At 39.3% G+C, this 26,591-nt stretch overlaps 1 protein-coding gene across 1 annotated transcript; it reads right to left on the bottom strand.

Annotated features, from left to right (window-relative positions):
- Nucleotides 1-1,944: 1,944 nt before the first annotated feature.
- On the bottom strand, nucleotides 1,945-26,228 carry SP4 (Sp4 transcription factor). Its single transcript, XM_030446096.1, has 6 exons — nucleotides 25,993-26,228; nucleotides 25,217-25,317; nucleotides 23,190-24,741; nucleotides 6,960-7,188; nucleotides 6,531-6,730; nucleotides 1,945-5,480 (listed from the first exon to the last, which is right to left on the bottom strand). The coding sequence occupies exons 1-6, from the start codon at nucleotides 25,997-25,999 to the stop codon at nucleotides 5,233-5,235; spliced, it is 2,337 nt and encodes a 778-aa protein (XP_030301956.1). The 5' UTR covers nucleotides 26,000-26,228; the 3' UTR covers nucleotides 1,945-5,232.
- Between the last annotated feature and the right edge of the window lie 363 nt (nucleotides 26,229-26,591).

Below are 26,591 nucleotides of genomic sequence, written 5' to 3'. Positions count from 1 at the left end.
TACAAAAAATACAAATGATAAGCAAAGCTTGGAACTTTATTATGACTTACACTGCTGCTCATGTATGTCAAAGAAGTGCCCATCTTCCTTGATCTGCCAATATAGAAGTAGCTTTTGATCCTTGCCAGAAAAACTACCCAAACTAAAATAAAACCAGACAGAAAAATACCTCAGCAGTGCTAGCATGATTATTTGAGGGAACATTTCACTGCAGCAATTCCCAAATATCAAAGCGTGTTAAAATGACTTTGCAAGCTGTAACTCCTGTTCCAAGCTCTTCTAGAGAAGAGACAGACAATTCTATTGAAAAATAAAAGACTTTTCATCATTCCTGTTGATGGCAAATATCTTGTGATATGGAATGGGCACATGGAGCTTTACCTCCCGGTCACAGTGGTTTCCTATCAGCTTAGCTGGAGAAAATGCTTTTAGCCATAGTAACATCAACTACATCAACTACAAAGGTAGCATACGCTACCTTTTGGTCACCACAGTATTTGAGATGCATTTTCAGTTCTCAGGATATTGAGAAATGATGCAAGAAACTTTGGGGAAAGGAAAAGGAAGGGGAAATGGAAGTGAAGGTGATGGCAAGAAGCTCAATATGAATTAAATATTAATTTTACATACAGAAAACAACGCACTAGTACTTGCTACCTAGCTGGATATAACATTCATCTAATATAGAAATATGAAACACAATTGAATTTAATAGCAATGGTGCTGAAAGTGAAGTTGTAGAAGAACTCACTCAATTTGGTATATTTCATGCTTCACAGAGTAGAATTATCATATTTAAAGGACTAGAAGTGTAAATGAAAAATGTATGTTCATTCTTAATGTCCTCAATATTAATTTTCATTACATTTTCTGATATTGTACCACAATAGTGGCTGTGTAAGTGAAGGACTACTGTTGTATCTATTATCTATAAACTGCTTCAAAACTCTATGCATCTTGTGATTCACAGTAACAATGCCCCAATACTTAAGAATCAGATGATAAAGACACATTAGTTGGTCAGATGTAGTCGCTTTGAATTATGACATTGTTAGACTTCGGTTACTAAGTTTGTCTGACATTGGAATCATTGCATTCAAATAGAGGTTAATGAGACTTAAGCAGGTATTTCATCAAATGTACAATAAAGATAATTGATTTTAGGTCCCAATTAGGAAAGATGATTCTGTCTCACAGTATAAAGCCAGTAGTCACAGTTTTAAGTTCCATCTTCTTCTGGAAAATAGAATAATCAAGCAGTCTTCATATTTATTTCTTCCTTTGAGAAATACTACCTCTTGCTTACTGCAAAAGTACTGTAAAAGGCTTACCACCTATGTTCTTCTAGCATTAAAAAAAATAATAAAATACTATACCATTATAATTAGCAATTTAGTATATCAAAGTTATTTTTGTTCAAATAATGCAGGAGCTCATTTACATTCCACTTAGAAAAGATCAGTATATTTTCTGAGTTGAGGTCAGTACTTTCAGGTTTTCATTTATTTGTTCTATTCATCCCCCATCTGCAATACAGTCACAACATCTATATTACTTCTCTCTCTCTCTAATGGAATGATCTCTTTTTCATTGTTTAATTTATTTTAATTTTTTTAATGTCTGTGTGTTCATACTCCTTACCTTAGAAAAGTTCTTCCTCTGGTATATTCAGGAGTAATGGTAACTTCCATTCTCAAGAGCTGAACAAACCCCACAGAATTCATGCTGAGCTAGAATCCACTGGATTAATTCCCTGCTGGGAGTCTGCCAGTTGGGAAATGCCGACCAGCAAGTACAGGTCTTTATTACACAAATCCAGAACCTGCTGCCAACCTTGCTCCATTGAGAAGCATTCGCTTTCTAGTGTTCTTGATGAACAGATTATCACTCAAACATGATTTATTGCTGCTTTACATTGTAAGTAATTAAATGAAGAAACCTTTGAAACTCAAGGGAATTTTAATAGGTTACTTGCAAAATGTTATTGCAGGCAACAACTTGTACATGATTTTAGTTCCAAACCCACCAAAAAATTATACAAATCAGCATTGTAAAAGTGTCAAATTAATGCCTTACAGGCTTTGCTGGCAGAATTAATTTCTAAATTCTAGATGTGGGGAAATGTTACTCTCATTTTTTTCCTTTTCCATTTTTTTTTAGAAAAATTTACAAGTGAAATATTACTACAAAACTTTTTTATAAGGAATTTTTGCAAAACATTTACATTTTTACCATCAACTATTTTTCTGTTTCAAAATCATTATGTAGATTTAATACCCTATGCTGCACATCAATTCTTGCGGGATGACAATTCAGTGACATGCATAAAAAAACACCACAAGGCATTAAAATGAAGACTTAAATACAAATATTGTTGCAATAAAACAGTTATAAAATTGAAAAATAGGACCTAAACATCATGCTTACCTAACTCTGACAAATTAACTTTTTCTCCTAGATTACACACTTTTATTACTGCTCTCGTGAAAGAATGTGATAAATAATGACTTAACACCAATTTCTAATGTAATCGGCAACACATACACAAACCTAACCAAAGAAAGTATATTGTAAGAAAAAAACTATTCTAACACTGGAGTTCTACCATGGTAAATACACTTTGCACTGATAATTACAATAAAGCAAAATTTTTAACGGTGGCATAGGGAATGAACAGTGAAATGCCATTAAACAAGATACTACTGCACATCTGTGCCCTATTACTTACAACAGCTAAATCCCACTGAGTCAAATAAAGGACACTGAAATTTACGATCCTTTTAAGACAGAAAAGTGGATTCAGAATGGTATGCAGAACAGACTGGCAAAATGTTTCTAATTCCAGTGGTAAAATGTGCACCTGCTAACACAAGTTAATGTTCTTGAGATGCTATGAAGCCAACCAGATTTAGATTCTGATACATCTATAAGAGGGATTCATTGCAGATTAAAAATTACTTCAGTTTCCTATCTGCATACATAAGTATGCATGAAAAAATTATATATGAAATGGTTGTGCAGAATGCTCATAACTTCAGTTTACAAAAATTGTTAACTTCTAGGAAACATGGTATTAACATTAGGAAAGTTCTTTCTTTGCATAAAGAAATTTATAGCACTGATTGTGAAGCATGATAAAATATATATTTGACGTTTCATTTCCTATATAATAAAATTAACAGTTAATACTACCTAATGTTCATCTGTATTAAATGTAACATCTAATTGACTCTGATGCTTTAAATTCAGATACATCAGGTAAGAGTACTTTAAATAAAATATACAAAATAATGTACAAAACCCAACTAAAATTTAAAGACTCTGTTACAAGTCTACAAAAGCTTTAAGAAACTTGAAATTTATAACCACAGTGTAAAATTGTTTTTCTTTAATCTCAAAGCTTTTTTTTTTATGTAAACTGAAAGTATAAAATACCTTCAGCTTAGTATTTTGCTACAAAGGGCTGGCCTAAAGTGTACACAGTGTAAACAATGATTGGTATTTCTCTTGCTTCAAAAATACAGAACACACCACAAGATTGATAAAGTATTCAGATGAGAAGTATATGTTTTGTGAGGAAATGCACAAGGTATCTGTTATGTTTCTCAAACCAACAGATACCAAACACATTCTTCCTTTTGTAATTTGTAGGGAAAAACCAAAACCAGCAAACACCTTACCCTTCTTGCACTGTACTTCCTTTAGTTACATCAAAAATATTTTGGTGCATAAATTTTTTTACAAAACTGGTCATGAAGTAATTAAAAATCCTGAGTATGAAATATTTGGCCATCTTTCCTCCTTGTACGTAGTGGAGTTTTCACAATATGCAGGGGTTTTTCTGTGGTTGTCATTTTTTGTTTCCTTTTTTTCCCAAATAAACTAGCACATCTGAAAATGTAACCAAACCTTTGAAATCAAAAGCTGCGTAGTAAAAAGAAAACTATATTCCTTTTTCCCCAGTTTGTTTTGTGGTTGGAGGCTCAATGTAAGACTTGATAAGGTCTACCTACCTTGCAAGACAGGTATTTACTACCAGCCCACATATTATCATTTAAGAAAAAATAAAGACAGTAACATTAGGGGGGAAATATAAAAATGTTTACTTTCAATACCATTTTGTTTGTTAAAATTTGATAATTAATTCTTTTCTTTGGCTATTAAGTCAAAGCAGAAAGAACTCGGCACATTAACCACAGTCAGTAATATTTACAGGAAGAAGATACTGGAGAATGAGCTACAACACTCAATTGCCTGATTAATTTCCATGACCTAACAAAATTAAAACATTTAAATACTTAAGATTGAGTTTTTATGATTCATGTTACCTATGAGTTAGAAATGGACCACAGATGTTTTAAAATATGATGAAATTAAATACCAACATTTGACACAAAAGTTGCCATATTTGTTTTTCATCCTACCTAAAGTTACCATTACTTTTGTAAAATCTCATGTTAATATATTTCTATTGTTTTATCTTTTCTACTGTATACACTAATTCTACATAACCTTAGCTCTCCAAACAAAGAGAGGAATTAGAACTCACTGATTGTCATTTATACACACTACTACAATGTAGTGGTCAAACTTAATCTGAGATCCACCTCAGAACCACTTTGCAGCATACATCATTTAGCTGCTATTTGAGTAATTCCAAAATTTGAGAAAAGACGGCCAAAATCAACTGATGTGTTCTATGGACTGAGCAAAAACCTAAAATATTGCCACTATCATTCCATCTGTACTCAGTTTTGCTGTGCCTTATGGGAAAAGGATGTTCTCATGAAAATATTACAAATCTATTTTTTAAAAAAAAGTACCTTCATCAACACACTATTAATCCTAGTCGAGGTCCACCCTGTTTTACATTGATATTATCTGATTTTATAAACACATTAACATACAATGCTAAAATGGGGGGGGGGAGGAAAGTTCATTTAAAATTGTTACATGATATACAGACATATAACTAAAAAAGTACAGTATGCAAATAATAATCCCCCATCTGTTTAGTCAGGACATCAATTTGCGCTGTTTGTATTTTTGAAATTTTTGTCTTGTTGCACCGGTGTACACTTCTCATGCTGACCCTCCAACCTGGAACATTTACAGAAGTCATGACTGAACACATGATTTCCTGCTCTGTAATCCATTTTACCAGCCCACTTCCATATCCTGAAAGGTATGTAAACTTAAGTGCAGCACTAGGCGTCCATATAAATGATCCTTTCAGAATTCTTCCATGTTTGTTGAAACATTAGGGGTTGCTGGGTCTGAATCTTGAGAAATGGCAGCAACAGCAACAATTCTTGGAGAACCAAGAACCTCAGTAACTGAAGAGTCCAGTTCTCCTGAGGTAACAATAGCAAGGGCTGTTCCACCACCCTTCTTGTTCTGATGAGTTTTGACATGTTTTGAGAGATGGTCACTCCGCATAAACCTTTTGGAACATTCTGGGCACTCAAATCTCTTTTCACCTTTTTAAAAAGAAGAAAAAAAGCAAAATGTTACTGAAAAAAGAGCATTGAACACATCTTGCTTGTTCATTGGAATCTGACCCTTTTTTTGTAGTCTTTTAAAGGGTACAAAGCTTTCTTCTCTACATGTCTGATTTTCAGATCACTGGCTTTTGGCAATCCACTCTTCACTACTAAAACGTTCTCAACAAGTATTTGCTTTATTGTGATTATCTGGTGAGAAATTTGAATTTCAGATCACCAGGGAATTTTCAGATACTTTTATATACCTGAGAGTAGGAGAGCTTAAAAGGCCCAAAAGAAGTACTTGATACCATTTTTTAAGAATACTTTTCTTACTTAGATTACAGGGATAAGAAGGGAATTTGGCAGCATCAGTTCCTAAGCTCCATGTGGGTGTATGTTTATTTATGTTTATGTTTATCTGAACAGAAATAAACTCACCACACTAAAAAGTTCACTGTTCAAATCCAATCAGCTCTTAGACTCTGACTGCAATCTTCTGATTATAAAATTTGGGTGAGGGGAGGAACCTTGGGGCTAGAAATACAAAGACTGATAAAAAGACCCCAAACTGCCCACCTTTCAAAACTGGACTGTAAAGATAACTTGCTTTATCAGCCCTCACTTGAAATTTCAAGAAACTTCCCAAGATGTATGGACTAGGCAAATAAAATTTCTTAACGATTGAGCTAATCCAAGTGAGGAAATGACAACCTGAGCCCATGGCCAATCCTACATGCTCAAGAAAATTTCTCAAATTTAGATCAGGCATTAACTAATGTGTATCATCTATCTGTGATGAAACAGTAAACTTTTTTCTAGCACAGGTACAGAAAAACAGTGTGAACAGATCTCACTGGCTTTTACAGTCAGTTTGCACTGATGAAAAAACAGTGTGTACCACCTTCTCTGTTTTAAAGTTGCTGTATTTACTTTTATAAGTAGTTTTCAGAGATCCTAATAAGTGAGATTTTTTTTGTATACCTGTTTAACCATGGCCACTATGATTTCGACTTGCTGCACTACGCATAGAGAGGGCTGACCAACCTGTGTGGGTTCTTCTATGTCTTTGTAACTCATCACTCCTTGTGAATCTCTTGCCACAAAAAATCCAGTTGCATACAAATGGTCTTTCACCAGTATGCCAGCGCAGGTGTGCTCGAAGATGAGATGTCTTGCCATAAACTTTTCCACATCCTTCAATATGGCAGATATGTTGTTTCTTTTTTCCTGGCTCATTGCTGCCTCTGAAAACAAATTTAAACAGGTAAATTATTATATTCTAAAATAATATTAACTATGAGGGAAAATATTTCATGCTAATAGAGACAATTATAATCCTTTGTCTAAAAATATATACAAACATGTTTTCTAACAGAAACAATTTAAAAAAAACAGGGAATATAAGAAAATCTCAAGCCCAAATGAGGCAAACCATGAGAAGCCTAAATGTGTACAAATAAAATTTACATTTACCTTCCTTCTCCTTCTCTGCAGTTAGGACATGAGCAGGCAACTCTTCTCAGTCTCTTGCCAGGTTGCACTTCCTGGTCAGAAGCTTGCTGAGCTTGTTGCAGCTGCACTTGCGTTATCTGATCAGGACTAACGGCACCAATTGCTGCATTAGCAATGCCACCTACTGCTACAGTAACAGGAGCTATTGTGGCTTGCTGTGCTTTTACTCCATCCTGTCCTTGCTGTTGACCTGTAAAACAAGAAAGCATTCATACCTCTCATTAGTCATTTCAATAAGTGAAATGCACAAATAAACTTCATATGGTTTAAAGAACAAAAATCCACCTAATGTCAAGGGAAGCCACAAAACAAATATAAAATCCTGCCATTTTCCTAAAGCATTACCAGAGGACAATTAATGTCTCATAACCTTTGAAAACCTATCTATATTAATAGAACTGCAAATACCTAGTTTAAAAAGTTGCTTTATGGCACATACAGAATTGTCACTTCTCCTACACTTCTCCTTGAATCTTCATCAAGCTACAAAGGAACTTTCACAAAAAGAAATTTTGTAGGACTAGACTTGAAAAGCTAGCAAACCAGAGTTTTGTGGGGGGTTTTATTGTTTTCTTTTTCAGAATTCTCCACCTGGGATGGGGTAATCCTGGTTATATGTACAAACCAGAGGACAAAAGGCTGGAGAACAGAAAGAGATTTGGGGGTCTGGGTGGACAGCACGTTAAATATGAGTGAACAGTGTGCCCTGGCAGTCAAAAGGGCCAGGACATGGTTAGGTTCATCAACCACAGCATTGCTAGGTGGTCATGGAAGGTGACTGCCTCACTTGTACTGTACTGGTGCAGCCCCACTGGTGCTGTTTTGGGTGCCACAATGTAAGAAGGACATCAAACTATGAGTGTGTTCAGAGGAGGGTGACCAAAATGGTGAAGATCTCAAGGGCAAAACTTAAAAAGAGCATCTGAGGTTTGCTGAGTGTAGAGAAGGCTGAGGGGTGACCTCATCACAGTCTACAGCTTCCTCAGGGGGGACAGTGGAAGAGGAGGTGCTGATCTCCTCTCTCTAATGACCAGCAAGAGGATACGTGGGAGTGGAATGAAGCTGCAGAAGGGAAGTTCAAATCAGACATTAGGAAAAGGTTCTTTACTGAGGGGGTGGTTGGTCACTGGAACAGGCTTGGTCATGGCACCAAACCTGTCAGGGTTCAACAAGCACCTGGACAATGTTCTTTGTCATATGATTCAGTGCTACATAGTCCTGTGAGGAGGAGGGGGTTGGACTGGATGATCCCTACGAGTCCCTTCCAGATGGAGATATTCTAGAAGTCTAGGATTTCATTGGGCAGAAGGGATCATGTTTTCAAGACAACTGGAAAAAACAGCTTGACTGCAGCAAATAACATTCTAAGAATGACTTGATGACTTAAGAAATCAGTTTCATTGCCTAAACTCAAACTCATCAGCTTTCTTGATCACATTAAATCAGGATTACTGTCTTGATATGAAAGCAAAATGAAGACTATTCCAGAAGTGCAGTTTCTTGAGCAGCAGGGTAATATTATGTTTGCTTAAAAAGGTTGGTCCTATATGGTCTAAAAATACTAGAACAAACTAAATCTGACACAGAGATACAACTTTGAGCCACAATCTGACAACACTGAACATCAATCCTAGCAGGAATGGGACAAAATATCATTAGATGCTGCTGCCTTTTTAAAAAATTCAGTGCCTTCATACAAATGGGAAATAAGAGGAAATACTACTTATTTATTTAGAGAGCATAACGATCAACCAGAATTCCTTAGAATAGACTATAATATTTTAAGTCATCAGTATTGAAGCACCAATTTAAAACTTAGAAATCGCCTGGAGGTAACATGATTCATAGAGACTCAAATGGGTACACCAACTTACTTCTGAAGCATCCATAAGAGACAGCATCAATGGGTATAAGCCACTGAGAAGAACACTCTCTCTGAAGTCTTAACTGCTTAGATACCAAGTGAGTTCATACACTACACAGGAAAATTACTACTTCATTTACATAGTTGCTGAGGAGCAATATGTGCTGTCTTATATAACACCATGATAGCAAGCTATAAATGAAATGTAACACAACCCCATACATTCAGATAGGTTAGGACTAAAAAACATGATAAACAGAGAACATCCCAAGGTCACTTGAGTGTCCTCTAATAGGCCACTATTTGCTACAGGAAATAGAATAAATATGTCTTGCACCTCCATCAGGACCAGGTTATTTTCACCAGAAGCACTGACCAAATTATTCTTGTTACCTCTCTTGGTTTCCATCTGGAGCATGCACTTGAACTGCTTGGATATGAATAAACATGAATTCCCTGTTTTTAAGCAGGCCACAAATACTGACAGGTGCTGAGTACTTTGAGTTCTTTGAAAAGAACAAGGATAAACTAGATAAATCCAATCTAGTTTGAATCCAACTAGCTGTTAGACAGATATATATTAATCAAAGATTTCTAAAAGTTTGGTATTTGCAGCAGAGAAACTACAGAAAAAAAATTTACAGGCTGAATCTTGAGTACAGAGCCTCCATATACCTAGGATAGAACAAAGTCTTTCTTTTCAGTATAGGGATGTCCTGGAAAGAAATTTATTTCCTATATACTAATGGAAAAGAAAAGCTCATTAAAATCATTGAGGAAGAATGTGATATAGTAAGACAAACATGTGGTATACATGCAAATAGTAGTATTTGGTTCTAACAGAGGCAGAAGAGTACACAAGAATTTCCAAAGGAAGTCCTAGTCCAGGGGTAAGACCTTGTCAGTCTGTTGTGGTGCTGAAGTGCTGACCCAGTACTATGTATCATCAGAGTCAAAGGCAGCTGCTAATTTATTTATTTTTTAGCTAATGTTCATCTTCACATGATGATGTGATTGTGTTAAAAATCCGCTAGAGCTTTTGGTTAGCCAAAAGCAAATAAATTAAAAGGAAGAATTAGCTCAGCTTGTACACTTCCATAGTGCATGAACTGCACTCCTGTCAATGAAACAAACACAAGATGCAAACTGCTTTAATTCACAGAGCAGCACTATAAGTGATGGATCTATGAATGGATACTATAAAAGTTAAAAATGTTACAGATGACACACTTACTGCAGCCTCTTACTACTATTTTCACTATCAGTCATATTCTCAAGTACATTAATAAGAATTATCCTTTGTCATCACAGTCTGTTAGAGGGATGATTCCATTCATGTCACAAAGTCCTATTTGAGAAAAAAAGTCTTGAGATGACATCAGTCTGTAGTCAGAACACTGCTGAACAGCACCACTTTAACTTTTTCCTTTCTCTTTGATTTTCTTGAATTGATATTCAAGTTTCAATGCAACTTTTCCCAAGCTGCCAGACCAATGCTTTCTAAATAACATTCAAATTGAGGCACCTGAACCCCAAAGAGGACGACTCCACCACATAACTCTTGCTGGGTCTGACCAATCCACATTTATGGGGAAACCCTTTCAGCATTTCTAAAAATCTGATATATTGTGCTGAGATGATATGAACCAACTTTTAATCTCTAAGTCATGAGATGAAAACAGGTGACAGAACATGCCTTGGTATAAATATCAAAGTGAGCCTGCTAGAGTCTTGAGTGGTATGGGATTTTGATTTTTAAAAACTATCTACTAGAATCCACCATGGAACACTGAGGGCTTTAACTTTCCACATCATTTATACTTATTAAGGGAAGATAAAGGCATTTCATTATTTCTTAAATCAAGTTTACTGAAGAAAAGATAACAAGAAAATCTAATTGTTGACATAAGGTTGCCAGCAGTCTACAAAAGTAAATTGGGGCAATTTCTAAAAGCAGGATTTTTCAGGAGAGGATGTAGATAAGAATTATCTTTTTGTTTGAAACAAACGCTGCTTAGTCTGAAAAAGGTAGCTGAGATAATGCTATCCATACACAAACAGAATTATCTCCTGACACTTTCTAGATGGAGAAAAAAGGCCTATTAAGAATAATCCATATGACTTCTTACTAGTGGAATTAAAATACCAATTAAGGCCTACCAGAAATTGTGCTACAATCATGAGATCACTCAACATTACTTCTTCCTGACATACTCCAAACCACAAGACCTGCTATCACTGTACTTCACCATTCACAGCCAAACCTCTCATTATCAAGAGCTCTCATGTTTCAACACTGGTTTCAAAAAGAGGTCTACACAAATCACTGTATTAGAGAACAAAGACATGCTTCAATTCATCTATGTTATTCCATATGAGCTGTCAAAGAAGTCACTGAACATTTACACATGCTTTTAGAAAATAAAAAGCTTTTTCTCAAGTTGACATAATTTCTTTAATAGTGATTTCCTGAAATTGTGAAACATTCTTGATTAACAAAATTGTCACCTAACTTGTATATTACTGAACTGTCAATTTACAAGGTTAAATTGGAAAAAAAAATGTTACTGTACAAAATAACACTATACCAATCACTCTGGTGCATTTTGTTTTCTCTGAGGTATAAGGTCTCTCTCTTTTATATTATAAATATTTATTTGACCACAAGTCATCATGCAAATAACAAGACAACCTGATATGCTATTTATTTTGCAAATCAAGTGCAGTAAGACTCACTCATTGCCATATTGCATATATGATAATGACTGAATGTAATTAAAATATCATTGAAATTTTTAAAAGCATTTAAAATAGAAGAACACTTCATTATTTCTTATTATGATGACACAAGGCTGGGAGAACTGGCTGAGAACCCAGAAGGCTGTGCTGCCATTCAGAGGGACCTGGATAGGCTGGAGTGTTGGGCAGGGAGAAGTCTAATCAATTACATACAACAAGGGCAATTCTAGAGTCTTGCATCTGGGAAAGAACAATCCCATGTATGAATATAGGTTGGGGACTGAGCTGTCAAGAGAGCAGTGAAGGGGAAAGGAACCTGAGGGTGCTGGTGGACAGAAGGACGACCTCTGAGCCAGTAATGTGCCCTTGTGGCCAAGAAGGCCAATGGCATCCTGGAGTGCATGAAAAGGGGTGTAGTTAGTAGGTCAAGAGAGGTTCTCCTCCTCTTCTACTCTGCTCTGGTGAAGCTGCATCTGGTGTGTTGTGTCCAGTTCTGGGCCCCTCAATTCAAGAACTGCTTGAGAGATTCTGGCTGGGAACTGCTTGAGAGAGTATGGTGCAGAGTGACCAAGATGACTGAGAGAGTGGAACATCTCCCTTATGAGGAAAGGCTGAGGGAGCTGGAGCTCTTTAGCTTGGAGAAGAGACTGAGGGGTGACCTCATTAAAGTTTATATATATGTAAAGGGAGAGTGGCCAGGAGGATGGAGCCAGGATCTTTTCAGTTATGTCCAACAATAGGAAAAGTGGCAACAGGTACAAGCTTGAGCATAGGAGGTTCCACATAAATATAAGGAAAAACTTTTCACTGTGAGGGTGACAGAGCACTAGAACAGGCTGCCCAAGGAGATTGTGGAGTCTCCTTCTCTAAAGACATTCTAAACCCACCTGGACGTGTTCCTATGTGACCTGCTGTAGGTGACCCTGCTCTGGCAGGGGGGTTGGAATGATGATCCCTTGAGGTCCCTTCCAACCCCTAACTTTGTGATTTCTGTGAAATAGAAGAACCTGCATGATTTTAGTCACTGATCTTTCACGCTTAAGCGGTTAAGAACATTACTTATTATCACATGGTACAGTGTAGAGAGACATTGTCAACCAGGTACCTTGAATTGCCAGTGAGTGGGTGTGAGTCCACCTGTGCCTGATTAGGATAGGCCCCTATTGGGCATGGGCAAGACCAGGGGGCCAATAAAGGTGGGACACACACCCACAGAAAAAAGCTCAGCTCACTCTGGTGTGAGGCATGGAGAGGCCAGCAGCTCGTCGAGCCCCTGGAGCAAGAAAGGCTCTTCCCACTACACTTCTACCCTGGAAGCGCTGTGTGGTGGCTGGAGTCCTGGAAAAGACCAGCAGCTCGTCGAGCTTCAGGAGCAAGAATGGCTCCCTCCCGCTACATTTGGTGGAGAATGCGGGCAACATAAAGAAGCGGCAGTGTGAGAAGCTGGCAACAGGAACATTATCCCTGATTTGAAAAAATGCCTGGGGTAACACTCTCCCTAAAAGGTATGACCAGCAAGCTCTTTGGATTGAAAACCCCTGAACAGAGGGAGGCCAAGATAAGGATTCTCTCTTTGGAAACCCCTGAGCGGAGGGAAGCCAGGAGGATGGAATCTCATGGTATGGAATCCCACGGAGGAAAAAAGAAAAAAATAAAAAAGTAAAAGTAAATAAAAGTATGGAATCCCACGGAGGAACCAGAAACCCATGAGAAACCAGAAATCTCTTTGGAAACCCCTGAGCAAAGGAAAGCCAAGAGAAGGATTCTCTCTTTGGAAGCCCCTGAGCAGAGGGAAACCAAGAGAAGAGCAGAAACAGGAGGGAGAAGAACAAAAGGTAGAGACTTTGTGAAAAAGTGCCTGGGCTGACATTTGGTTGCCTAAGCTAGGGTTAAAATCCTGTAAGTTATAAGTGTATTTTTGTAAAAAATCCTGTATGTATGTGTAAAAGTCCTGTACTCGGGGCCCCCTCGATGCTCTTAGCTGAGTGTCCCGCAGGGCCCGAAGAAAAAATGTGTATTTTTGTGTAAAAAATCCTGTGTGTCAGTAGGTATTTTTGTGTAAAAAAAATCCTGTGTATAAGTGTAAATGTTTGTAAAAATCATGTTAAATTGTGTTAAATGTTTGTAAAATGTTTGTATCCTGTAATCAGTATTGAGAAAAAAAAAAAAAGGGGGAAATGTAGAGAGACATTGTCAACCAGGTACCTTGAATTGCCAGTGAGTGGGTGTGAGTCCACCTGTGCCTGATTAGGATAGGCCCCTATTGGGCATGGGCAAGACCAGGGGGCCAATAAAGGTGGGACACACACCCACAGAAAAAAGCTCAGCTCACTCTGGTGTGAGGCATGGAGAGGCCAGCAGCTCGTCGAGCCCCTGGAGCAAGAAAGGCTCTTCCCACTACACTTCTACCCTGGAAGCGCTGTGTGGTGGCTGGAGTCCTGGAAAAGACCAGCAGCTCGTCGAGCTTCAGGAGCAAGAATGGCTCCTCCCGCTACAGTACAGGGTGATCAAGACACAGGATTTCACACTCTTTGTTCTTTAGCATTGCTTAGCTTTCCAATTTTGCAGTAAACCTGCACCTTAGCACTTACAACTCATGTACACCTTTATACGAGTAATACATTCATGCAAGGAAGCACAACCATTTAAAGTATTTACTGTGAAGCCAAATTTTATGCATATATATATATTTAAATGTAAGTCAATTCTAGGTTTCAAAACTAATTTGCAAAATAAGAACTCCCATAACATGACTTGGATCATTGAAGAAAGATAATGTGTGGTACTTAGGAAGTTCTTTCCTACAGAGTGAATGACCTCTGAAGAACATGGTTATTAGGCTTGGCCATCCATTGCAAGTCAAAACAAGTTTCCTTCTCCTATGCTACTCTTGTTCTCCTAGAGTATCAAGCATTATGAACTACTCTTTGAGGCTATGAGGGGAGGAAGAGAAGGACTGAATTTTGAATGAACCACAGAAGTCAAGCTTTAGTAACACTGATCTTGGAAGGAAGTGAAGTTTAAGACCAAGAAAAGGACACTTCTAGTTTCTGGTACTTAGTTCCTCAGATGTCTGTGACACCAGAACAAATAGTATAGGTTTCCTGTTGCTCTTTTGCAACCAGCATTAAGCAGTCAAAAAGATGACAGCATTAAATGACGGTTATCTTAGTGTGCTCCTTACTGCAACACCTGAGGAACACTGCAAAATGCACCTAGATCCAGAGTGGCTAATATTGCAAAAAAATGAAAAGTTCTTCAACTGCATATTCTAGAAATGAGAGAGAAGGTTGCAACTGACATCCATAATACAATGTATATTACTACAGGACATAAAGTTACTAAGAGCTCTAAAGCTCTCCAAGCATCAGAGGTGATGCAGCAGCTCAACCATTCAGCAACTTACTGATATAAAGCAATGGGGGAAAAGAGGTTTCTTATCTCCCCTTTCCCTGCATAAACTAACTACAGTCAGCTTAAAAAAAAACAAAACTAAGTTTCTTTTTACACAATGACATACAGATAACATTATAATAAGATATTTATATTTACAACACAATATATTGGTTTAATATAGTGAAATATAAAACTTTCATTAGGACATAGCAAGCTTTTAAAAATTTTAAAGAGTCAGTAGTTTCTATTGTCAGTCCTACACCACCTTAACCACTAAATCATCTGGTGAGCCCCAGCTCTTTCAGCCTCTGTGCTTAAGACCTGTTCTCCAGACCCCAAATACCTTTAATTAACTAAAGTGTCCTTTAATACCTATGAACATTGAAAAATTTGTTTTCCAATAATAACATTGTTTATACTCGAAATGAACATTCCCCTTAGAACATGACATCCCATTCCAAATAAAGTTAAATTTTTCAGTAATCACCATTTGACATTTTTAATTTATTGACAGTAAGAAGTGATTTAGCTTATCTAACAGTACCAAAATAATATGAAGCTAGTACTCCATAATTCAAGTTACACTGAGGGAGCTATTGAAATCAAATTTTGAATGTGTTACTCTCTGCCCTCTGCCCTGGGTAGTAATGGAAGAACAAGAAGGATGGCTTAGTGTGACCTAAGCACCTTCAACCAAAAAAACAACCAACCAAAAAAACCAACAAAAAAAAGGCACACCACAAAAAACACTAACAGGCTAATGATGAAGAATGAAGATGTGCAGTATTGCTCAGTTTGTTTGCATGATGTTTTCTGAAAGTTCAGAAAGCAAATTAATTTCCTTCTCTGTGTGCTCTGATTTTTGACAATAGGGAAAGAGAGAACGGACAGCAAAAACTGATATTCTCAGAGAGCATTTATGAAAAATTTTTATAACACCCTGTATTCTAATAGGGAAATGCAGTTTTATTATAATTTTTCTTTGACAAATTAAGGACCTATATCTAACTCTTGCAATTAATAGCACAGAAACAGCTCATTAGAAACCTGTTTCACCTCACGTTTGTGAGCAAAGTTGGTACTTGAAATGCTTCCCCTTCCCACTTTATCTGGAAGTAATGATAAAGTTATGCCTTGCTATTCACAGGTCAGCCAGAAAAAACTTGCATTACTGAGGCATTTTTACCAGGTCATTTCCTACAGGCAAATTAGCTGAACAGGTAGATTGTGCATTCCTTAAACATCAAGTTCAAGAACAGTGTATTGGTAATTTTTTTTAAGCTATCCTCAACAAGGCAAAGATCTGTTTTCACCATCATTGTTTGTTGCTAAACTTTTTCTGCCACTATTTTAATTTCAGTTTAAGAAAATCCCACAACCAAAGCAATTTTGTCATCAGATGACTAAATGCTTATCCTATAGTTACTCTGAAGCATTTGAGAATGATGTGAGTGCTATAGTATTTAAAATACTGTGGTTCTGCAGCAATTCTCAGCTCAAGACAACCTGAGAACAGTTGTGCCCTTTCATGACTTTGAAAAAAGTATGCTAAATTTCTATACTCCTCCCAACTCCACCCTCAGAACACCACGTAACACATGAAGTAAAAAAAAAAAAAAAAAAGAAAAAATCCTGCACTTCTTCTGGTTTTGTGGAAAATAGCTTAGTTCTTTGTACTTATCTGTTTACTGCAGATTTAATAGCTTGTAGCTTGTTTCTTCCAAGGTATTTGCTGCAGCTCACTTGCCAGTGAACATCCAGGGAAAACTGGATGTTGTTAAAAAAAAAATTAAAAAAAAAAATAATCATGCAACCATCACCATTCAGGTCCTTTGGCTTCCACCTTGGTATTTATATTTCCAGTATGCTATTACGTAGCATGGCTATTTAAACCTTTTTCACCTGTTATCACCTACAGGCATCCCTAGCTGCTCAGCTACACACTCTCCAAGTTCTTCTTCTAGACACACTATTACACTAAAATGAAGAACAAGGAGACCTACATGTTAAATGTTGTCATGAAAATGCATTTCCTTTTGTTCAACAACCTAAGTGTAACATTCACCTTACTCTCCCTCAATAATAGGAGATAATAGGAAGCTGTGAGTACTATAAAGGCAAAGCAGATTAATTTTTCATAATACAGGAGTTTGAGAACATTATGTAAAAATGTCTAACACAACAATTAAGACAACGTACTGCAAACAATATTGAAATGTAAGAAATTTGCAGAGATTCAAAGCTAAATTCATAGAATAAACTCATCAAGGATTATTAAATAAAATAAAAAAAAAATCCCTCTACTGATTCAGCAGACCCAAGCTGCAGATCATTGAATAGAAGTATCAGAGCAGATTACTCTTTTATGTATCACCTGAAGTCAGCATAAAAGAGGGTCAGAAACACCTTTGACTTGTAATTCATAGAATCACAGAGTCATTCAGGTTGGAAGGGACCTTAAGCATCATGTAGTTCCAACCCCCCTGCCATGGTCAGGGGCACCCCCCACTAGACCAGGTTGCTCAAAGCCCTGTCCAAGCAGGCCTTGAACACTTCCAGAGAGAGGGCATCCACAACTTCCCTGGGCAACTTGTGCCAGTGTCTCACCATCCTCACAGTAAAGATTAACTTCCTCACATCTAATCTAAATCTACCCTCTCCCAGTTTAAAACTGCTGCCTTCTTTTATTGTAGGCACCCAAAAGCCTTGGTAATAAGTGTGTCTCAGTTTTTATGACCAGTTCACTTTGTATATTGAAGAACTGCAGTAAAGGTCTGCCTGGAGCCTTCTTTTCACCAGCCTTCATCCAGTTTCCTCAGCCTTTCTTAATTGAAGACAGGTTCCAACCCTCTGATCATTTCTATTGCCCTCCTCCAGACCAGCTCAAACAGGTCCATGTCTATCTTCTACGGGGGACCCCAAAACTAGTCACAGTACACAGATGGGGTATCAGAAGAGTATCCCTCAACCTACTGGCTTGTCACTTTTTGTGCAGCCCAGGGTATGGTTGGCTTTCTGGACTGCAAGCACAGGTTTCTGGTTCATGTCCAATTTTTCCCCTACCAATATGCCCAAGTCTTTCTCTGCAGGGCTGCTTGCAATCCATTCATTGAACAGTCTGTGTTGATATGGTGGATTGCCCTAACACAGAAGCAAGACCTAGCACTTGGCTTTGTCGAACTTCACAAGGTTCACATGGGCACATTTCTCAAGCTTGTCCAGGTTCCTCTGGACAGCATCTGGTCCCTAAAGTGTGTCAAACTGCATCACCCATCTTGGGGTTGTCTTCAAACCTGCTGAGGGTGTGCTCAATCCCACTGTCATTAAGACACTGAATTCAGACCCCTGAGGTACACCAATCTCCATTTGGAGATACAGATGTTAGCAGCAACTCTGTATGCAGTGATCTGCTCAACTCCTTACCCATCTAATAGTCCATCCATAAAACCTGTATCTCTCCAAGGCTATTTTATGCGAGTGCATCAAAGGTCTTATGCATATTACTGATTTATATACATTTCATTTATATCATTTTATTCCTGTTAAAAGAATTTGGTATAATGTTTCAAACTCTTTTGCAAAATCTGAACCAGGATGACTGTAATATGAAACATTGTCTTCAGTCTTAGAACATCAGGTCATAGCTAGTGACTGTCACATAAGAGAAGTTGCTAAAAAAGTACAGGAAAGAGAAACCCTTGAAGACAGGATAAAGTTGGATGCAGACAAATGAGAAAGGGCACAGGAAAGTGAGAAGAGACCTGGAGGTACTAACAAACTGCATAACTATTAATAATAGTGCAATGAAAGTCAAAGCTGTTCAAAGATAAAAATGCCTTAGTAACTCACATTACTACAGGGTATAAAACAGAAGGGCAAGGTTCATTATGTTTGTAAGTGCCTTAGTAAGGACACGCAGTGTGAGACTTCAATGTCATTAATAACTGCTTTAGAGTCCACAGCACATCCCTGCAAAAAACTGAAAATTCTCCAGTTCCAGTATTGCCAGGCAACAGCCTGTTCCACTGAACAGAAGTGATTCCTCCAGGTTTTTTGCTGGATGAAGTCCAAATTCCCTACAATTGAGGCTGTGCCACCACTCATCTTAAACAAAATAGCTGGAGTTGCAAGATGATGGGATCTGATGACTTTTGCCTAAAGCAACTAACAGATCACGGAAGTCTCTCATACACTTTTGTATGAGACAAACACTATCAAGATGTAACAAAATTACTTCAAGATGTACAATTAAGGTAGATACTAGTCTGATCTTTCAATAAGAAACAGGGAATTATTCTTAAAAGACATTATCTCTGCTACCACCACTAGATTCCCAATGTCAGCAAGAACAATGAACAAGGCCAGAAAAAGCTTGCAACCACTTCTGAAGGCTTCAGTGAAAAAAATCCTACATCCAGAACATAAAACTTTTACAGGTAAGCCATTAATACTTGGCATTGGTTTAGCTGGTCTGTTTTAACTCACCCCATATTCTTTAGCATCCACAAATGTTCACTTGCTCTGCTATTCCTAACAAATATACTCCAAGCAAAATGTGTTAAGGGACAAAGAAACTTAGCCCACCAAACGGACACAGATTTATGAACTACATGCATTTCTTAGAGCCATCTAGTACTAAAGCAAGATCCTTCCACAGTTACCTATGCTGTCAATTAATACATGCAGACAAATAGCCTGAAAATAAGCTTTAAAAAAGCAAAGGCTACTTTAAGAGGGACTAGAGTTGTGTGCCAACAATCCTTTGAACAGCTATTACAGCATAATCCTTGAAAAAAAATAAAGGGAACAAAGTAGTACCTGCTTGTCCCCAAGGTCACAGGGGCTAAATTCAGGAAGTCACTATCTATTAACATTAAAGACTATCCCACAAGGAATCATGTATGAAACAATTCACCCAGCACAGAAAAAACAGCTTATTTTGTACAGAACTAGCTTGCTCAAAGGCCATGTGAGTTACTGATCTCATAGCCAGGCAGATTTTGGTAGATCTCTGCATGATCAAGTAAAGACAGTTGCTTTAAGGTAGTTCATTAGTTGATTTGCTCTTCGGTAAATAATTGTTTAAGTATCTGGTCTAAGGCTCAGATACTTAGTTTCTGACTTCTTATCCACCTTTCCTCTGTACCCTTAATACTACTTTGACTGACACATTGTATATCTTCTCAGCAAAATTTACAGAAAAACAAGGTCATGTGGACTGGAAGGGACCTCGGGAGATCATCTGTTCCAACCACCCTGCTCAGCCAGGACTATCTAAAGCAGGATGTCTGGGACCATGTTGAGTATGTCCAGCAACAAAGAGTTCAGAACCTCTCTGGCCAGCCCATGTCAATGCTTTGTCACTCGAACAGTAAAAAAGTCATTTTCCTGTACATCCTTTATATTAAATAATTTCTCCCTCAGGCCAGTGAGGGAGTGAGAAAAATGAGAGAAGAGAATTTCTCTGCCTTGGCCTGCGTTTTGACCACACACAACATACAAACCAATATATAATACTTAAAAAGGGTAATGTTTGAACTTTTAACTGAAAAGCACAACAAAAAAACCCTGAAACACACTCATCTTACTTGTCTTTCTGTAGAGCCAACATACCTTGGGACCAGAAACTTAGAGTAACTAAGGTTAAAAAAAGCAGAAAGCAGACCAAAATACATTTACTTGAAGATTTTAATATTTTCCTTCCCAATGTGAAATTTGTCTTCTTTGGTATTTAGAATCCGTTTGAGCAAAATAAAAGACTTTCCCAAAATAGTTCTAAAACTATTTCCATAATAATTTGAAGCTAAAATTTTTATTTGCCTTTCATTTAGAGTGCTGTGGCTCTGCTGTTTCCTTTACTACTGAAAAACTAAGAAAAAGTTACCTAAATTCACATACTTTTTGTGATTAATTTTTTTCCCTGAAACTCTGCTGGCTTGATCAGCTGGGTTTGCTTGAAGAACCAAGTAACTTTTTTTTTTCCTAATAGAGTTGTAGCCCCTGAATAAATGCAGGGGATGAGTCCTTCACTCAGTCTTTTCACTGACATTTTCTGGATCCCCTCCATATGGCTTATCACTAACACCTACTTCAACTGCTCATTTGTAGCAGCTGATCCATTTCTGGAGAGTTCAAGAAATGTACAAAAAAGTTCACACCAACAAGCTTAGGTACTCCAGAAGAATGGAAATACTAGTCTGCAGATGCTGAGGTGACTGAGCAGTTCATTTTTTTAAAAGCTTCCTGTAACAATAACAGTTAAAAAAAAAATAATTCAAATAAAGCCCAGCAAATCTAAGGAATTTAATAGCCCTGATCAAGACGGCTTATTCTTTGTAAGTAGAAACCAAAGTTTAGTTGTTAGCATGTTTGTAATCTTCTGTTTCATAACCATTCTTTCCTTGAATACTTAACATAGCATTAAGCACTCACATCAGGCTACTGACTCTCCTTTCCATGCTGCCATGTCTCCTGTTCCCAATGCATAGCATCAGTTAGTAAAAAAAAATTAAGTGCTATGGAAACAGCTATAAGACCTACCTGTATTCAGAATGAAAAAATTAAAAGAAAGGAAGAGAATTAGAGAATTCAATGGTCACACACCACAGATTTGGTTAACATATGAACCCTGTATGACTAAGGTGCAGTCAAGATAACTGAGTAAGATGATACTAAGACTCTCTCGTTTTCCAATACCCGTTTGTGTGTACTAAGTTGTACAGCATTAGCAAGCAGGCAAAAAAACTCAAAACTTCACACAGAAAGGTTAGTCCTGCATTCACAAACTTAAGCTGCTCCCAAAGGCTTCCTGTGACAAGTACCCTACCAAAGCAGGAACTTCTGTCTAGCAACAGCAGTCAGCCAGCACCTTCCCATCAAGAAAAAAATTTTCCAAGAAAAAATGGACTGCAAGATATTTTAACATCTGGTCAGCTCCAGCTAACTGAAACTCCTTTTAGAACCATTATAGTTAAACACAAGGTCAAGATTTAATTCTGATTACCCAGATAAACAGTTCTGTAACGCTCCTTAAGTAAATCAGGTCCAGTGCATCCAACCCAGTTCTTAGGATTTCAACATGCCATCAAGTGCAGAAGACTACCATAGCAAACAAAATTCTCCCAGTGACAAATTTCTCATTATCTAACTATGTTCAGTCTCCTCAAAATTTTTTCAAAAGGGAACAATACTTTGCCCAGTTAAACATTTCTCATCTCAGGATATTATTGTTAAAATAAAATCAGATTAAGGGTCAATATGATACTACTGGACAGTACTTAAACTTCAGTTTTTTCCTACAGTTTTATACTAAAAAACTATCTACAGCTGGGTTGGTGTTCAGACAAGAGTTTATTGTAACTGCTGCAACAGAAGAGTGGTACTTGTATGAAATAAAACCAAGCTCATGTGTGTGGTTATCAAACCAGCAGAGAGAAACCTGAAATATTAAAAGTTTACAAGATTTACATATTGAGTAGCCCTCAATACATATGCCTCAAATAGGCATTTCATAATACATATCAAAAGTTCATGAAGTACTGAGGTACAGTTACTAGTTGCTTTTATATTTTTAAAAAGACAAGTCACAGAAATTATGCTGTGCACAAGTATACCTTATTCCAGTCAATCTCTTTGCAGAACTCAAACTTCTAAGGCAACAACTTCAGAAGCCAACACAGAATATAACAAACAGTCCCATGGAAATGTATGCCATGACATGAGATACCCCAGTTCACATCCTGTCAATTTTTGCATCCTACATCCCCCTTTCAGAGGTTAGGAATACTGCCTGCTTGGAAAAAGCTTTTTATTGTTTTTTAAACATATCAAAGCTCTACCTGTAAGGCCTCATGCTCACTCCCAGAGCCTATAAGTCTTTTTTGAGAACAAAATCATTTACAGATAGTTTATCAAATACAAATAGACCCATTACAATTGACACAAATGGTAATATTAGCTCAATGGTAAGAAGTGTCAGCTAACAAAATCTGAATTTTTATTGGTAAGTATAAGGTATCTCCTCACACTTAAGGATGTAATGTTGGTTCCAGAAAATCTTGAAAAAAAGTATTAATTTAAAACTGGCTAGTATTCTTGCAACAAAAACCAATCTGAAGCACAACCTAACAGAAAACCCAAAAACATCCCAGAAAAACCAGAACAAACACAAAAACTTTTGTCAGATCACTCACCTGCAACACTGGTAATGGTAACAGGAACTCCTTGAACTTGAACACCTGCAGTACCCAGGTTTGCAACACTTACTGTTTGAAGATTAGGTACAGAAGCAAGCTGAGCAGCGTTCAGAGTAATGGGGGTACCAGCAACAGCAACTGGTGCAATCTGGGCAATGGTTGTGCCACCACTTGAAGAAACAGGGGTAATGGTTAGTTGCTGGGGCAACCCAGCATTTTGAACTTGAAGATTCGAAAGGCTTTGCAGGTTCTGAACCTGTACAGTTTGCCAGCTGATCTGCCCTGATGGTGTTAAAGTTGGAGCCCTGATGAGCACCTGAGTTGGACTCACTGCCTGCAGCTGAACATTCTGCAAAGGCTGCTGCTGGATGGTCTGTATAGTCTGTCCTGACTGGAGCTGAAATGACTGTGGAGGAATGGCCTGAATAATCTGCTGTTGAGGCTGCTGGATCTGTATCTGCTGCAGAATAGGCTGACCTACGATTTGGACCTGCTGAAGGGAACCCGACTGATCCTGGACGTTCTGTAGTCCATTGGATTGAAGCTGACTGGAGCTCTGGGCTTCAGAGTCTGTAGCAGTTGCTTGAGGTTCTTCAGTTGTCTGCTCTGAACTGCTGCCTGCTGTGCTTGTGTACTGGCCTGTTTCTGCAGAGCTTACCAGAGTCTCACTGCTAGTTAGAGATGTGGAGGCAGTGGTCGTAGAGGTGGAAGATGAGGAAGGAGATTCTGGCATCGTATTAGCAGAAGTGACAGGTGTAGATGCCAGCTGATTTCCATTGGAAACTCCACTCTCAGTAGACTGGCCAACTTGACCTGAACCTCCTCCAGCTGCCACGTTGTTGATCACAGGCAAGGCCAAGGTTACTCCACCAATGTTTATAGGTAATGTAGTTACAACTTGCGCCTGAGCACCAGGAAGAGTTTGCAGTTGGAGTGGGATGGAAACACCAGGCCTGATTTGGACTGGGACCGTCTGATTTGCTAGGTTTTGAGCAATAACATTCCCCGAAGCTGTCCTGTTTGCAGCTGTGAGTATAGCTTGATTATTCCCAGCAGGAATAAGCTGAATTTGACCCTGTATGTCTTGTAGGCCAGTAGCATTAGATGGGCTGATTTGAAGCTGCTGACCTTCTGTTGTCTGAATCTGTGGGATCACTTGGTATTGGACACTACCGCTTGGATTTTGTACTTGAATGACTTGAAACTGTCCAGGGGTTGCTGCAGCAGAATTGCTTGATTTAGTTTTTGTGGGAGATGTACTTCCATTGTTACTGCTGGAGGGACTTGCTGCACTGGAGGCAACAGAAGATCCTTGCTGAGCAACATTATTTTCTTTTGAAGTAGAAGGAGCAGCAGCAACAAGCTGCCAAGCATTTCCAGAAAGCTGAGTTGTTACCAGTTCTAACTGCTGGGGCTGATTCTGAAGCTGCACCAAACCTTGATTTGGATCTATAATAATCTGCTGCTGTCCAGTTCCTTGATTCTCACCAGGAGTTCCTATTTTGCTGCAAGTGGCTGCTAGCAAAGCGAGAGGTGAAGGCTGAGAATCCTATCCGTAAAGGGAGAAAACAGAAAGAGTATAAGCCATGAGAATTAAGCACTTAGGTTTACACAGGAAACAGAAAAAAAAAATTGCTTCTGCAGAGACCAGTGATACAGCTCTGAAGAATAAGGAAGTATGTATTTCTGTAAGCAATGTTTAAATGTAAAGCCCCAAATTATCAATGGATATGTAACAGCCAGGTCATCAACCACATCCTCAATCCAGGCTTCCCCCCCCCCCCCGTCCTAAATTTAAAAAAAAAAAAAAATGTAATTCTGTTACCCAGAAAGCAGCTGATCACTGCAAAATGCAATTAAAAACAAAACAACAAAAAAAAACTGTCCAGGCAGTCAAAATATTGCACCCAACCAACTATGTTTCATCTAACCTAAAGGAAGATGCCCTGAACAGGAAATGCTAAACATTTAATTTTAAATGCTAATAGTTTGGGCACTTCCCTATTCGGGTGTTTGTGCTTTACCTGTGAGCCTCCAGTTTTCCCTTTTTTATTATTATTGTTGTTATTCTCTGCCTCGGGAGATTTCTCTCCCTCTGTGGGCATAGTTTCCTCCTTCTTTTGATCTGCAAAAATATCAAGTGTAACAGGTTAATTATTCACCTTCATTTATACAATAACAAAAGCTACGAACATATTCTTTTTGGTTCCCAGCTTGTCGCCTTTACCTCTTCATAAAAACAAACAGCGCAAATCATTATTACAAAAGAACGAGTCCTAAGAAACGTGGTTTGAAACCCAACCCATGGGGGCTGGAGAGTTAACACCCAGAAAGGGGAGGTTTGGTTTCCTCTCTCAGAGACAGCAGGAAAAAAACCACCCACAACCCTCCGCCTCCTCCTGCCCCCTGAAGCATCGACGGCCACTGAGTGGCCGTCGATGCTTCAGGGGGCAGGAGGAGGGCTGTGCATGGGAGGGAAAGAGGGAGGAAAAAGAGGAATGAAGGAGGGAGGGATGTGCACAGGAGGGAGGGTTAGCGAAGAAAGGGGGAATGGAGGAGGGAGGCACGGAGGAGGCAATTCGGAGGGGCAGGCAGGGGAGGAAGAGAAGAAAGGGGGCATATGGGGAAGCAGCACAGATGGGTGGAGGGGCAGCAAGAAGAGAGCGGGGCAAAAAGGGGAGAAGCAGGGAAGAAAAGGGGGAACCCGGGAGGGCGGGATAGAGGGGGGATGAAGGGTGGAGGGAGGAGCGGAGGGAGGGAGGGGTGTGCACAGGAGGGAGAGAGGGAGGGGGTTACATACCGCTCATCCCGCATTAATGCCCCGCTGAGGCGCCGCTCTAGGGGGGAGGAGAAGGAGGAGGAGGAGGCGGAGGGTGGGGTGGGGGTAGCGGGGAGAAGGCCGGTCGCAGCCGGAGCTGGGAGGAGCGGGACGGCCTATTTTTCCACGAATGGCCGCCGCTGGGCTGTGGCGTAGCTGCCTCTCTCTCCGCCCGCCGCCGCCGCCGGCCTCAGCCCCGCCGCCTTGAGTGACAGCTGCGGGCCGGCCGGGCGGCGAGGGGAGGGAGGGCAAGCGGCGGCGGGGGCGGGCCCGCCGGGGCCCGGCTGACGCCCACTGAGCAGGAAACCGAGCCCAGCCGCCAGCCTCTCGGCCGCCCCTCTCCGCCTCAGCCCGGCTCCCCCACGCCGGAGGCCGAGGAGGCGGGGCGGGGGCGGGACGCGGCGCCCCGTGAGCCCGGCCCCGGCAGGCAGCGGGGCAAGCGGCGGCCCTCGGCTTCCTCCTCCTCCTCCTCCTCTTCTTCTTCTGCCCGCGCGCGCCGGGCGAGGGGAGGCGTGGCTGCCGGGGCGCGCGCCTCGGGGTGGGGGCGGCGGCGGTGACCTCGGCGCGAGCGGGCGGGCTGG

The sequence above is a fragment of the Calypte anna genome, chromosome 2 (assembly GCF_003957555.1).
Source record: "Calypte anna isolate BGI_N300 chromosome 2, bCalAnn1_v1.p, whole genome shotgun sequence".
In the NCBI taxonomy this organism is placed as follows: domain Eukaryota; kingdom Metazoa; phylum Chordata; class Aves; order Apodiformes; family Trochilidae; genus Calypte; species Calypte anna.
This window is presented reverse-complemented; position numbering and strand designations above follow the sequence as displayed.